The sequence below is a fragment of the Mirounga leonina genome, unplaced genomic scaffold (genome assembly GCF_011800145.1).
Source record: "Mirounga leonina isolate KUSES-001 unplaced genomic scaffold, KU_Mleo_1.0 Mir_165, whole genome shotgun sequence".
Classification (NCBI taxonomy): Eukaryota; Metazoa; Chordata; class Mammalia; order Carnivora; family Phocidae; genus Mirounga; species Mirounga leonina.
This window is the reverse complement of record NW_023270415.1, coordinates 39,461,614-39,473,827: the sequence shown is the minus strand read 5'-3', so window position 1 is coordinate 39,473,827 and position 12,214 is coordinate 39,461,614. Positions and strand designations below refer to the sequence as shown.

The following is a 12,214-nucleotide window of genomic DNA, read 5'->3' as shown; positions in this document are numbered from 1 at the left end:
CCTTGGCTCTGTGTACACATTGAAGGGATGGGGGAGTAAGATAAAAGCATTATAAATATGAGGTTAACTGAATTCAAATAGAAGGTTCTCTCAAGTTATTGCATTCCTTAGAAAATAAATACATTGCGCATATGGTTAAGATTGATCAAAAAAGTATTCTGTATGCCAGTGATTACATTCCCATCTGTGATTAAGGTTTTCTGCCTGCATCTGGTTTTCACATTATATTTCTGTAACAAGAATCCTTTATATAGCAGAGTTCACTTTCTGTATTTTCTATTAGCGGCAGCTTGAACTACTGCACAGATCGCAGATTTACACATGTGGTTTTCATTACTTCATACCATTGAGAAAAAGTAATATTTGTTTGGGAATGTATGTTTTCCACAATTTCCATGGTAATACAACATGTTGAGCCTTTTTAATAACACTCTTGTAGAACTACAAATTGTTTGAGGCATTCTACCCTTGGTGGAGTTTAGCTTTTAAACTTTTCTCGGTGTATGTTCCCCTCATCATGGTGTTTAACAAATTGGAGAGCTGAGGATCTGAACAAAGCAATTATTAAAGAGAGACCTTTTACTATCATTTGTGGGGGGATACGGACTTTAGTGTGGGTTTTGTATCACCGCTATCTGGGTATATATTTTATAGTGTTCAGTACCATTACTTATTATTATTTCATTTTGGAATGTGTTGGATGTATAAAACACAAACTTAATACTCCAAAGTCATTATTTTAAAAAAATTAAATATTAGCTTCTGTTTTTTTAAGGGGGTCACTCTATTGATTGTGATACAGTGTTTCATATGTAAACTAGTTAAGTGGGGAAAATCCTCATGGGTAACTTTAGGTTCCTATTGTATATTATTTGAATGTGTATTTCTATGCCATGTTAACATTTAAGAACTTATAAACATGCACATTTAAAATATTTTGTAACACTACCTTCCTGCCAACTTTTCTCCATGCACTTCAGCATGCTCTGATTATAAAATAGACACAAATTAAAAAGTGAAACAATATATTCTGCATGGGGGAGGGGGGATCATTTATAATTGAGAAATTTATCTTTCAAAGGAAGTATATCCACATTGTAATTTTGTGTCTCAAAACTGAGATCTTCTACACCTTTTTTATTAATAAATCTAGACATTAGGCTCTATTTAGCAGCCATGAGAAGGAAGAAACAGACTCTAGGGGATTTGTATGTGCTTTGCCTCTTTCATTTGTTCAGTGGAGATATTAACTATGGCCCACCCTGGCATGATCCACTTTTATTGGTTTCTCTGATGTCTTTTGTTGGTGGTTGCTGAAGCACAAAATATTACAAAATATCATTGCATCGAAAAAAATTTCTATTTTCTCCTTTTCTGCATAATATTTGTTTATTTTCTATTTATAAAATGTTTTTACCTTAGTATAGAAACATTGGAAATAGGATTGTGTAGAAAATTACCCCTATTTCCATCTTCCAGAAATAATCATTTGACATCTAGATGTATTTACTTTCAGTCTCCCTCCCTTGCACCCCACCTCACCTCTGGTATTTGACTGTTTACATACGTGTACACACATCCATGTATTTTGGTCATTTTCTTACTGAAATTTTTGCTTTATCATTTATTAGGTTACCTGGTAAACTAAATGTTCGCCAAGTTTCAGCTGATTGTCTTTAGTGATCTTTGCTGAGTCTCAAGACAATCTCAACTAAGAAATGTCTAGTACTGTATTTTTCCTAAATGTTTATTTAATTTTTACCATAAGAAATAAGGAACAACTGATTGCATGATACAGAATCATAATGTGGCCCATAAAGGACATTGATTTTTTAATTTATTTTTTAAGTAAAATTTGCTTGTTTATATACATCAGAGTATATTCACCAATTTTAATTTCTAGGGAGTACTTTGGCTCCTTAAAAAAATAATAGCAACAGCTTTAGTAATACTTTTTGAGACTGCTTTTATAAATCTTTATTCCTTTACATTTACTGAGTTCCTCCCTTACGTGCATATGATTGTGCTTGAGTTATAGTTCATAAATTATAAGAATTAAATAGTGATACCTTTTTCTACACATAGTCGTGGTAGTAAGAGTGAGTAATAGGCACTCAATAAATATTTGAGAATGGATGAATGAATGACTTCTAAAGCTGCCAAATCTAGCAGGAAAAATGAGAACATTTGGATTTCTTTAGAGAAAAAGAGGAAGTAGAAGAAGTTTGTTGATTTGGTAAGATGATTCACCAGTAATTGTTGTTACTTGTATTTTAAAACTAGTTGACTCCATAGATTATTTGTGACTAATAGTAGTTGTTTTAGACTCTTTTAGCTAATAACGGCAATGTTTAAATTTCAGAATGGTGAAGCACTATGGATACTACTTTGTTTTGAAATAGAATTTATTTTGTATGTAAAATTCCATACACTAAAATAAACACATAATGTTTCAAAGCATTTTCTAAAGAAAACATAATAGCTGACAGATTATTTAATTTTTTTTTTGAACAAGGTAAAAGCTAACGCATTCTTTTAAGGTATTGATGTACATATGTTTTAAACCTATTTAAAGGAAAAGGAGTTGTCAGGTTCAGAATGTGTCTAGCTTTGAGTCAGATGACTGGAGAATTAAGAGTCCTTTAGAGCATGTCCTTATAGGAACTGAGAACATGGGGATTGTCTTGGATTCTTCGAAAATTTGGAAGAGTTTGTGTCTGTTTCTTAATACAAACAAAACAAAACTGGTCTAGTATTATCGTGTAAGTGGATGGGTGTGATACTTCAGACTGGTTGTGATATATGCATTTTTTTTCCCTTTGTTGTTGTCAATAGAAAAGATTGATCTCTGGGCTGGTGAACATAATATCTGTCCCAGTCAGAAAAGGAGAGAGGAAATTAGCAGAGCGATTGGTGGAGAATGATATCTGTCAAAAGAAACACTTGGAGAGCACTGAGTTTAGTAATAGGTGACTGCCGGAAAAAAGGGAACTTTGAATATTGTCAAGGTAAGGAACAGACAAATATTTTGATTTTGCCATTTACTTAAAAAAAAATTATTGTTTTCCCAATAAATTATAATTGTGAGATTTTTTTCTTTTTATTTCTTCTAGTGCCTGTTAATAAAGAATTTGTATTCTGTATTTTAAAAAAATGTCTTTGAAGTCTTTGGGTGTGTGATTGGGTGGGGATCTATCAGCCTGGCTGTGGGAGCCCTTGTTTGATAGCTTTGGGTCTGAAGATCTCAAATGATCAAGTACCAAATTTCTTTCCCACCCTCTTCTTGTTGCAGTGCTTCTTGCCATGTTTCATAATACATCTGTTATAAGCTGAGCAATACTTGGAGTTAAAGAGTAAAAGCTATGCCATGATTTCTGTGTTTATTGTAACTTGAGATGGTGTTTTCTGAAACAGTTTGTTGACTAAAGAGGGGGAAGAAAGTGCTTTTCAATTTATTATTTCTTCTGATTGATTTGGATTTTTTTTTTTTTTAACTTTTAGGTGAATGTTACTTCCTAAGCAGAATTCATGTCCATGGGCACATTAAAAAAAAAAAAAAAATCTAACTGTAGGAAAACAGCAACTTTCAACTAAGTATGTTATTACCATTTGGCAAGAGACTTCTTAAAGCCTGCAACATTTCAAAATTAAGGAGAACCCTGAATTATGGGTTCCAGAGAGTTGATGCCTCCTGTAGCCAGCTCAGTTTTCGGGTTAGTGGGCTTGTGCAGAAGCACAGACGATTAAAGATAAATGGTGCCAGGAAAAAGTTGAGAGTTAACACAAATGTTGTGTAATACTGGTTGGCACTCGAGTGACTGGGAAGGGATGTTTGAAGTTCTTTGACTGCCTGCCTGACTGACTACATGGAAAAGAGAGGTAGCAAAATATTTACCATTTGTGGCCATGGTTCTGGAAGTATCACTGCTGGTGCCCACCCCACAGTATCTACTCTTGGAATTCCTACAAATACTTATTGGCTTGTTCTGTAAGTTTCCAAGAAGGTGTTGGCAAATGAGGGTGTTTTTGTTTTTGTTTTTGAAAGACCATAGAAAATGAAATCATTTTCCATGTAATTACGAATCCTTTGAGGTAGCCTAAATGGTGATTTAGTTCCTCTGTGTTTCTCTTCCTTTCATTCCCATCCCCTTTCATTCTTCATCTTAAGATGATCTTTTCCAGTAATTAGTGAGAGACAGTCAAGAGAGAAGGCAAGGAATTCAGTTGTATTAAATAGTCGAGCCATCTCTCCGCTCTATTCCTCATGTACTGTTGTTACTAAAAATTAATTTTTTGTGAACTCACATCTGGGTTGATTAGACTTCTGAAGTCTAAAAATAGAAAGGTGTCCATGTCTTAAAGGAAACTAGTAATAATAGTAACAACAACACCAGCAACCCCTGCTGGGGAATTTGTTCCTTTTCATCTTCCATCAGAAGAAAGCACTTGTTTTAAAAGAGGATATAACCATTTTTTGCCTCATGTGTCTATTTGGGGGCTCTTAATAATATGATAAAATCACCTAAGGTGCAGATTACAAATTGCAAAGGCTATTGGGTTGAAAAACTTGAACGTATGTTGCAGATCCAGAGGGTCCTGGTCTTCACCCTTCCCCAGCCCGTTATAGTCATATCCTCTTGTTGCGTGGGCTGTGTCTGGGTGCCGCTGGCTTTGTACCTTGGCAGCATGGAGGGTCCATATTGAAAGCAAAAATGCATGACAAAGACATTTTTAAAATGACTTAATGCATTTTGTTATCCTATGCAAATACTGAATGGATAGCATCAGTTATCGGACACCATGCTGAGTTCTTTCTGTCCTTTCTATCCGTGTGTGTGCATACATCCTTAAAAAAATGATGAGAGTACACACACACACAATATTTATATATATTTTATATATTTTATAACTGTTGGGATAGCTATTGGGTTTTTTTTATTTTTTATGTGGCATTGCCACTTTTTCTTCTAGTTTTTTTCCTTCCTTTTTGTAATGGTAATGGGTATATAGAAATAGAAGGTTCAGACTCAAGTTGACCTAAGAAGTAAAGAAGAACAGAAATCATATACTTTAAATTTGCAAACACCTGGAATCCATTGGGTTCCTGGGGTTGTAATTTGGAGACAGGAAAAGTAAAGAACTATGTGAAGTTGAACAGTCGGGGCTCTAAGTGAGAATGGCCTGAGGTGGCGCCAGAGAGTCTGGTCTGTGTGTTGAGTTTGTGGTGGTGGTGGGGGGGGTGGGGGGAGGGTCATGAGGAGACAGATCTGTGGGGGGTGGGGGAGCAGGGAAGGGGAATGATGCTGAGGGGACAGCCACCAGCTTAGGTAGAAGCTGGTAAAGGCAAAACGCTGCTATGTTTCCCCCCAGTGTTTTGAAGCATATCCAAAATAGGCATAACGCCTGGTCCTCTAGAATCTGGTTTGAAGTTGGTCTCCTGTAATGCTTGCCTTTGTGAGGGGTGGGTGGATTTAGGACAGCTGGGGAGTGCTTGCTCTTAGAAGCCACTAAAGGAAAATACTAAGAAGGGTCCAGTAGTCGTCATAAATAATAATTTAAAAAGATCCATTAGCTGTCTTAAAAATGCAAGGGGAATAGTGTGGGAGACAATTATGACAGAAGAAACTTCTGTTGCAGGGTGGTGTGTATTTGTGTTCATATCATGGGGTGACATACTGATATAGTTCCAATTTGTAGATACTGTATGGGTCTCAGTAGCTACATTTGTATTTTAGAAAAGGGTGATTTTTTTAAAAAGTTAATTTAAATGGTGCTGTGCACCCTTAAATATTGGTTATCTTTATTAGGAAAAGAGGAAAGTTATTTTCTCAAGTAAAATTGCTGGTTTTTGAGAGCTTCTGCATTTATTTTTAGTTTTTCTTGGTCATGTTTGAGGGGTCTGATAGCATTAATGGGCTTTACCCCACATGGAGCTTTGAGCTTATTGTAACACTGCACACTGATCCCAGGTCAGTGTGATGCGTGAAATCAATTTATTTGAATCTCTTTGCCTCTATAGGAATTTGGCAGCATGCCAGTTGTTTTCATTTAATGTTCTTTGTGTTGAACACAGACAAGCAGGCATGCTTTTGTATTCCTCTCTCCTTTGGTCTCTGTCTCTTTCAGCCAATATTTTACTCTATGGATTTTGAGATGAAGGAAGAATATATTATTTATGTGATTCTAATCATTGCTTAATGTGTGTGTGTATGTGTGTGTGTGTTTGTATAAGCGTACCACTTTCATTTCTTTTGAGGGATATTTTTTATATTCCTGATTTTTAATGGTGACTTTCTTTGTATACAAATATAGTTTTGCTTAAATGAGATTTTTGAAGAAACATACTAAACCAGATCATAGGTGGTATTTACTTGCCATAATGCCCATTACCAAAACTGAAAATAACAATATTAATTGTACAACACAACAAATGTTTAATTTGTGAACCGGACTATCAAAATCATTTCTTGGGGAGCTTTTTTTTTTTTTTTTTTGAATTTGCAGATTTACACTTTAATCAAGCACACAGGCTAAAGAAAACAGGGTTATTATTTGGGTATTATTTTCTTTGAATAACCCATCTTAATTAAGGCAGTGTTTTGCACTGATTTGTTATATATAAATTTTTACGGAGTTCCTGCATTAGGTTAATTTTTGGCTTTTTAAAATTGGGGGGGGGGTAGTGACCGGGAACAGCAACAGCACAGAGGTTTTTATTACAAATAGACTCAGACCTTTCTATGGATGTTTTTGTAGGGAGGATTTGTTTCTGGGTCAGCTTTAGGAAGAGGTGGAGAAGGAAACGAGAGAGAGTGAGAGGAGAATGTTCTGTTGATGCCCCGGGCAGTTCTTGCGGAAGTTGATATGCAGAACCATGGAGCCCCAGCTTCAGGGTCAGGCTCATACCCAGAGCCCTGCTTCCTTGTTTAATTACCTGAAGAGCAAAACAGTCAGCCTGAGAGTGTGTGAACACCCAGTATCTCTTACAGCCGCCTGGCGTTCTGACATCCTGCAAGGCCAGCCCTGTCTGTCCGCCAGCGTCAGGCTGGCTCCCGCCCTGGGTTCCTTTCTTTCTGGAGGCATTGTGTGGAAGAGGGTTTGGTCAGGAATTTGAGGTTCCTGCCAGTGCTGTGTCCCGGCTCTCTCCTTCTGGACTACACTGACAGATACACTTAATTTTTTTTTTTTTTAAACGAATTTAAAAATCTGGCTCTTTCATTTTATACTCTGGCCTTGCTCTGAAACATTGTCTCTGTCAACGGCAACAGATATTAACCAGGGGAGAACTGGGCTTAGTTAATGGGTTCTTGTTTTCCTAATTCCTGTTATAGCGTGTCCTCTGTGAGTTGCCCTTTTAGGTCAGACTCAGGAGTAGCTCAGTGTGGAACTAGTAGTTTCAGAGGTTGTTTTGATGAGGCAGTTTTAGAACCTTAATCTGTCCACGAGAACAGTTCATCTTTAAGCAAAGGTGATAGAACTTTTAAGGTTGGGTTGTTTTTTATTTTTTTCCCCTGTCCTTGGAACTTGAACATGGACTTGAGCATTTGCTGTGGGAAGAGCCACACCCTTTGATGAAGCTGGGGGTGGCTGACAAATAATATTTGGACAGCGATGTGTGGCCAATTTGAGGATAGTATAGGATAAATATTCTTTTTTTTTTTTTTAAGATTTTATTTATTTGACAGAGAGAGACACAGCGAGAGAGGGAACACAAGCAGGGGGAGGGGGAGAGGGAGAAGCAGGCTTCCCGCCGAGCAGGGAGCCTGATGCGGGGCTCGATCCCAGGACCCTGAGATCATGACCAGAGCCGAAGGCAGATGCCCAACGACTGAGCCACCCAGGCGCCCCATATATAGGATAAATATTCTTAGGAATGCTTGGAGATGGAGCTATTCGGGAGATCCCCAGAGTATAACAAGATGTTATCTTACCAAGAGGAAATCCAGCAGGTTCTTTATCCACATGTGGGCTGATGAAATGTCCGCACGGTGGGTGGGGGAGCAGAGGTGGTGGCGGCAGTGGGGTTTCCTGCAAAGGGAGGGGAAAGTGTGACTACATGTTCAGTGATTTGGTTTTTCCAACTACTTCATGCGGATTCTGTCATGCAGACTTAAGGGCATTTACCCTTCTGATACACGTACGTGCATGTCATTAATGCTAATGGGAGCTGTGGGTAGATAAAGAGGGCAGCGTATGCCTCTGCCTTGTGTACCAGCACAGCTCCAGGGAATTGATTCCATTCTTTGCAAAGAAGAAAGGAATCGCCTTTGCGAGGGAAGAGTTTGGTAGGGATGATTCTAAAAACTTCCTTTTCGCACTGTACTTATGGAGGTAATGTCAATATTTTATGTATTTATATCCCACTCCAGTGAAAAGTATATGATCATTTAAATAATTGGATTAGCCCCGTGCATCTTGTGAGGGAGCTGGCCTCACCGTGGTCTGTTATGCACCAGCATAAACCGCTCTGCCGGAAGTGTTATGTGTATCCTCGGGCATGTGCGTGTTTATTTATGTATCAGCCTGGTGCATTTCTTTCAGAGCATTTCTCTTTTCCACATCCATATAAATAGGAAAAAAGAAAATATATAAGTATATTTTAAGCCACAGGCAGTGTTCTTCACTGGTGTCCTCCTCCACGTGATAGACGCGGGGTACCCCGCTTTCCAGCTCTAACTTCTTGGTAGTTCTGTCCGCACTGGAGCTTTCTTGAATGTGAGTAATATTAGTGTTATTTGTAGCATTAAGCCTTGGCAGCGGAGAGTGTATAATGTGAGAAAAGCTTGGAGGACTCTGAAAAGCAAATGGAGAAAGTTGTGGTTTGCAGGTGGCGTCAGGAATTACAGAAGAAAATGCGAACAAGAAAGCGGGGTTGGTGCCTGGCGCCGAGTGTGCTCAGTAAGTGTGGAGTGAAATGGCAAGAAAAAAGTGGATCTGTGGAAGAAGAAAATGGGAGGAGGTGAATACCTCTAGAAAAAAAAGGGAAAAAACCGTATTCTGTTGGTAACTATGGACTGCGTCAGGAATGAAGACAGGACATTGTGATATAATGAGTAAAAAAGTCACAGTATTCTCAAAGTTTAATAAGATTTCGGTGTATACAGTTAAGAATACACATAATGAAAAGTCAGAGTGAGAAGTTAAGTTTCCATACAGAGTAAAGGAATTGAGCTGAGGTCTATAGGTTTTAACCACTATTCAGTGTATTTAAGAATATACAGCATTAAATTCTATTCTGCCTGGTTTGTGTGGGGAAGGGGCATGCATGATGAAAGCCAGTAGTAGGTCAGAGCAAAACATTGATTAAAAAATTTACCTTGGTGAAAAAGCAGATATACTGCGCTGGGTATTATTTGAACAAATAAAGTGGTTTTGTAATGAAAATTTGTAATGGAATCCATGGTAGCTAAAAATCGTTTTTGAGTGCATTTGAATTTGTTTACAAATGTGGCAAATTTAGTGTGTGTGCATAGCTTTTGATAAACTGAATGTGGAGAGATAGAAGGGGAGAGTTTGTTAGAGGTAAAAAAAAAAAAAATCTGGGACTTTTTTTTATTGCTGTGTATTTGCTCCACCTGGTGGATTTTGTTGAAAGTGTTTTAATCCATGTTAATGAAAATGATACCCTTTATACAATTTATAGGAAGATGAATCTTTTATTTTTGTTTTGCAAAATGGTTTAATTCCTATCTAGGTCAAAACACTTACCTGTCTTTTGTTCAATTCTTTCATTGCATTGAAAGTAATATTTATTGTTTTGTTTCGTTTTTTCTGTTTCAAAATGTAATATATGCTCATTTTAGAAAATTTGGAAAACAGAAAAATTTAAAAAGGAAAATAAACATGATTTGTAATTTCACCATCCAGAATCATTGCATTGTTTTTAAGAATAGATGTTATCCGTAGAGAAGCAATTTGCATTTACATTTATCTAAAGATATGTGGAGTTGTTAAATATTATGCCAAAGGATGATGATGTGATTATAATTATTTTTGGACAAATGCTGCTCTTAGAATTCCCAGGCTCCAAAAAAGTCAGTGTTTAGCAGGAAGTACTTTTATTAAGCTGCACGTCTACAGAAGGCAAAGGTAGTAGAGATTAAAGGTGCCTCATGAATTCATAGGGCTGCTCATAGGGGTGGTGAGATCTGTTGTTCCCTGGGTTTACACAGATTGCTTTCTTTGGAAATCTTAAGGATTCAGTTGTGCTTTGATCATCTTATTGTTTTCCTTAGGTTATTCTTTTTTTCTCCTTTAGACTCTAACAGCTCTGTAACAGAAGGTGAAGTTTTGAAAACAGTGTCTCCATATGCAAGGGATTTGGAGACCTTTTTATTGTCTTTAAAATTGTCATTCATAGTCCTCATTAGCATTTATTGTTGCAAGCGTACAAGCAGAAAATGTGAAATTGGTATGTCATCAATAGCCCCACAGAGCTCTCGAGCCCTCCGATTTTGCCTGCAGTGTGGTGTGGGCTGGGCTTTGAGGGAAAGCTGTCCAGATGGCTTCCTGCACAGAGCAGAGCTGCAGGTTTTTGTCTCTGGTGCCGAGAGGAGGGAAAGTTCATTGGAGCATACGCCATCACCCTTGCGTTTTAACAAAACTAACTCACCATTAGTCAGGCTGGGGAGGTGGTGACATTGAAACAAAGGTTTTCCATATAGTGTTACAGTCCTTGCCAATGGATAAGGGATAAGGGATGGGTAGTTAGGGTGTCTCCTATATTAGCGGAGCGATTCTGGTAGTTAGAAGAAAAAATTTGAGGAAAGTATAAATGGTAACTTATTTACAGATTTGCATGCAAGGGTGTGCTTTCTAAGATTGATTGCTTTTATATGAAAATGCTGTTATTGGAAAAGACATAGTTAATACAGGGAGTGTTCAGCCTTGTGGGTTACTAAGGAAGTGTGTTCCTTCAAAAATTTTAAGATAATTTAACCCCTTGCTGGTGCCTATGGAGTAATTTGTATTTAACGATATGAGTTAGGTTTGAAGTTTGCATTTCAATAATATAACATTCAGTAAGTGCAAGTGCTAAGTCTGTTGTAGCATTTCAGACTGTTTTTGAAGATTTGGCATCAAAAGTCAAAAGTTGTTGGTAGAAAAGAATTACAATATGTTGTGATGTTTTAAAGGCATCGGCCCCGTCAGAAAAAATTTATAATGATTACAAATATAAGCTTTATTTCCAGCAAGTGATATTTTATCTTAAACAGATTTCATTTTGCAGAAACACGCATACATGTGCCCCACATACTTCAATTACTAATACACATCTTTTCATTCCTATGTAGAGAATATTATACTTTAGCCAGAGTTAAGAATCAAATACATTGAGGCAACCCTCTCAGGTCCCCTCCCTCCTTGGGAGCTTTGTACTGTCACTTCGCTATTTCTCAAAAAAAACCTTACTTTGCTGCCCACCAAAAAAACAAAAAAAACATCAAATACATTGCTTGAAAAATTGTTGGAATTATGTAGGTAACATTTTATTCTGTAGACATTGAAGATGGGGGGAAAAAGCCCCTAAGAAACTGTTCGGCTTATCAGTTTAGGAAATCACTATTATTTAAAAATACATTATGATTGGAATGTTCAAATTACAGTTTTAGTGCACGTTGGTAACTCACTCTAACTGATGGAGATAACAAAAATCAAAGTGACCTGAGTCCTTGAGTTTGATATGTCATAGGTGAAGGGAAAGGGTCATGACTTCTAGTTCTCGACCTGCCACTTGCCATAGTAGATGAGGATTTCTCGACAGACCACGCAGCGTGTTCTCTATGGGACACTGTGTTGTGTAGTGCTTTGTCGTCTACTTGCAAATGATCTAGGCAGTGAAGCTTTTCTGCTTCTGTGATGTCTGTTATAATCACCTCTTAAGACAAGCTTCCTCTATCCAGCATGCTTTCTTTTGCTTGATTCCATCTTACTGCTAGCACTTAGGCCCTCTTGGACAGCCCTAAATAACCCTTTGACCCCATGATGTTTGTACACCCTTCAAATTCTTAAGATGGTAGTCATGTCCCCTGTTCCCTTGTCATTTAAGTAAAGTTCTTGCGAGCTCTTCTGTGGGCTGGCTGGGAGTTGAGGCGCAAATGCTTGCCAATCATTTCCCCAAAAGGAAATATTTGAGGGAAATAGTGTGAATGTAGCTGGCTGTTTACAACAGACGTTTATATAAAGGAGTTAAAGTGACAGCTAAGCTCTTACC

At 37.5% G+C, this 12,214-nt stretch overlaps 1 protein-coding gene across 5 annotated transcripts in view; it reads left to right on the top strand.

Moving 5' to 3' along the window:
* Positions 1-12,214, top strand: part of RUNX1T1 (RUNX1 partner transcriptional co-repressor 1) — a 141,005-nt gene that overhangs the window by 23,421 nt on the left and 105,370 nt on the right. For 2 of the 5 annotated variants that reach the window (XM_035011507.1, XM_035011508.1), the window contains exon 2: positions 2,836-3,008. The exons of 2 other annotated variants lie outside the window; for them this stretch is intronic. In XM_035011507.1, the coding sequence (XP_034867398.1) occupies positions 2,921-3,008 (88 nt within the window). In that variant the 5' untranslated portion in view covers positions 2,836-2,920. Of the gene's footprint in view, positions 1-2,441; positions 3,009-12,214 lie in introns of those variants that run through there. One more of the 5 variants, XM_035011514.1, reaches the window with a different exon arrangement.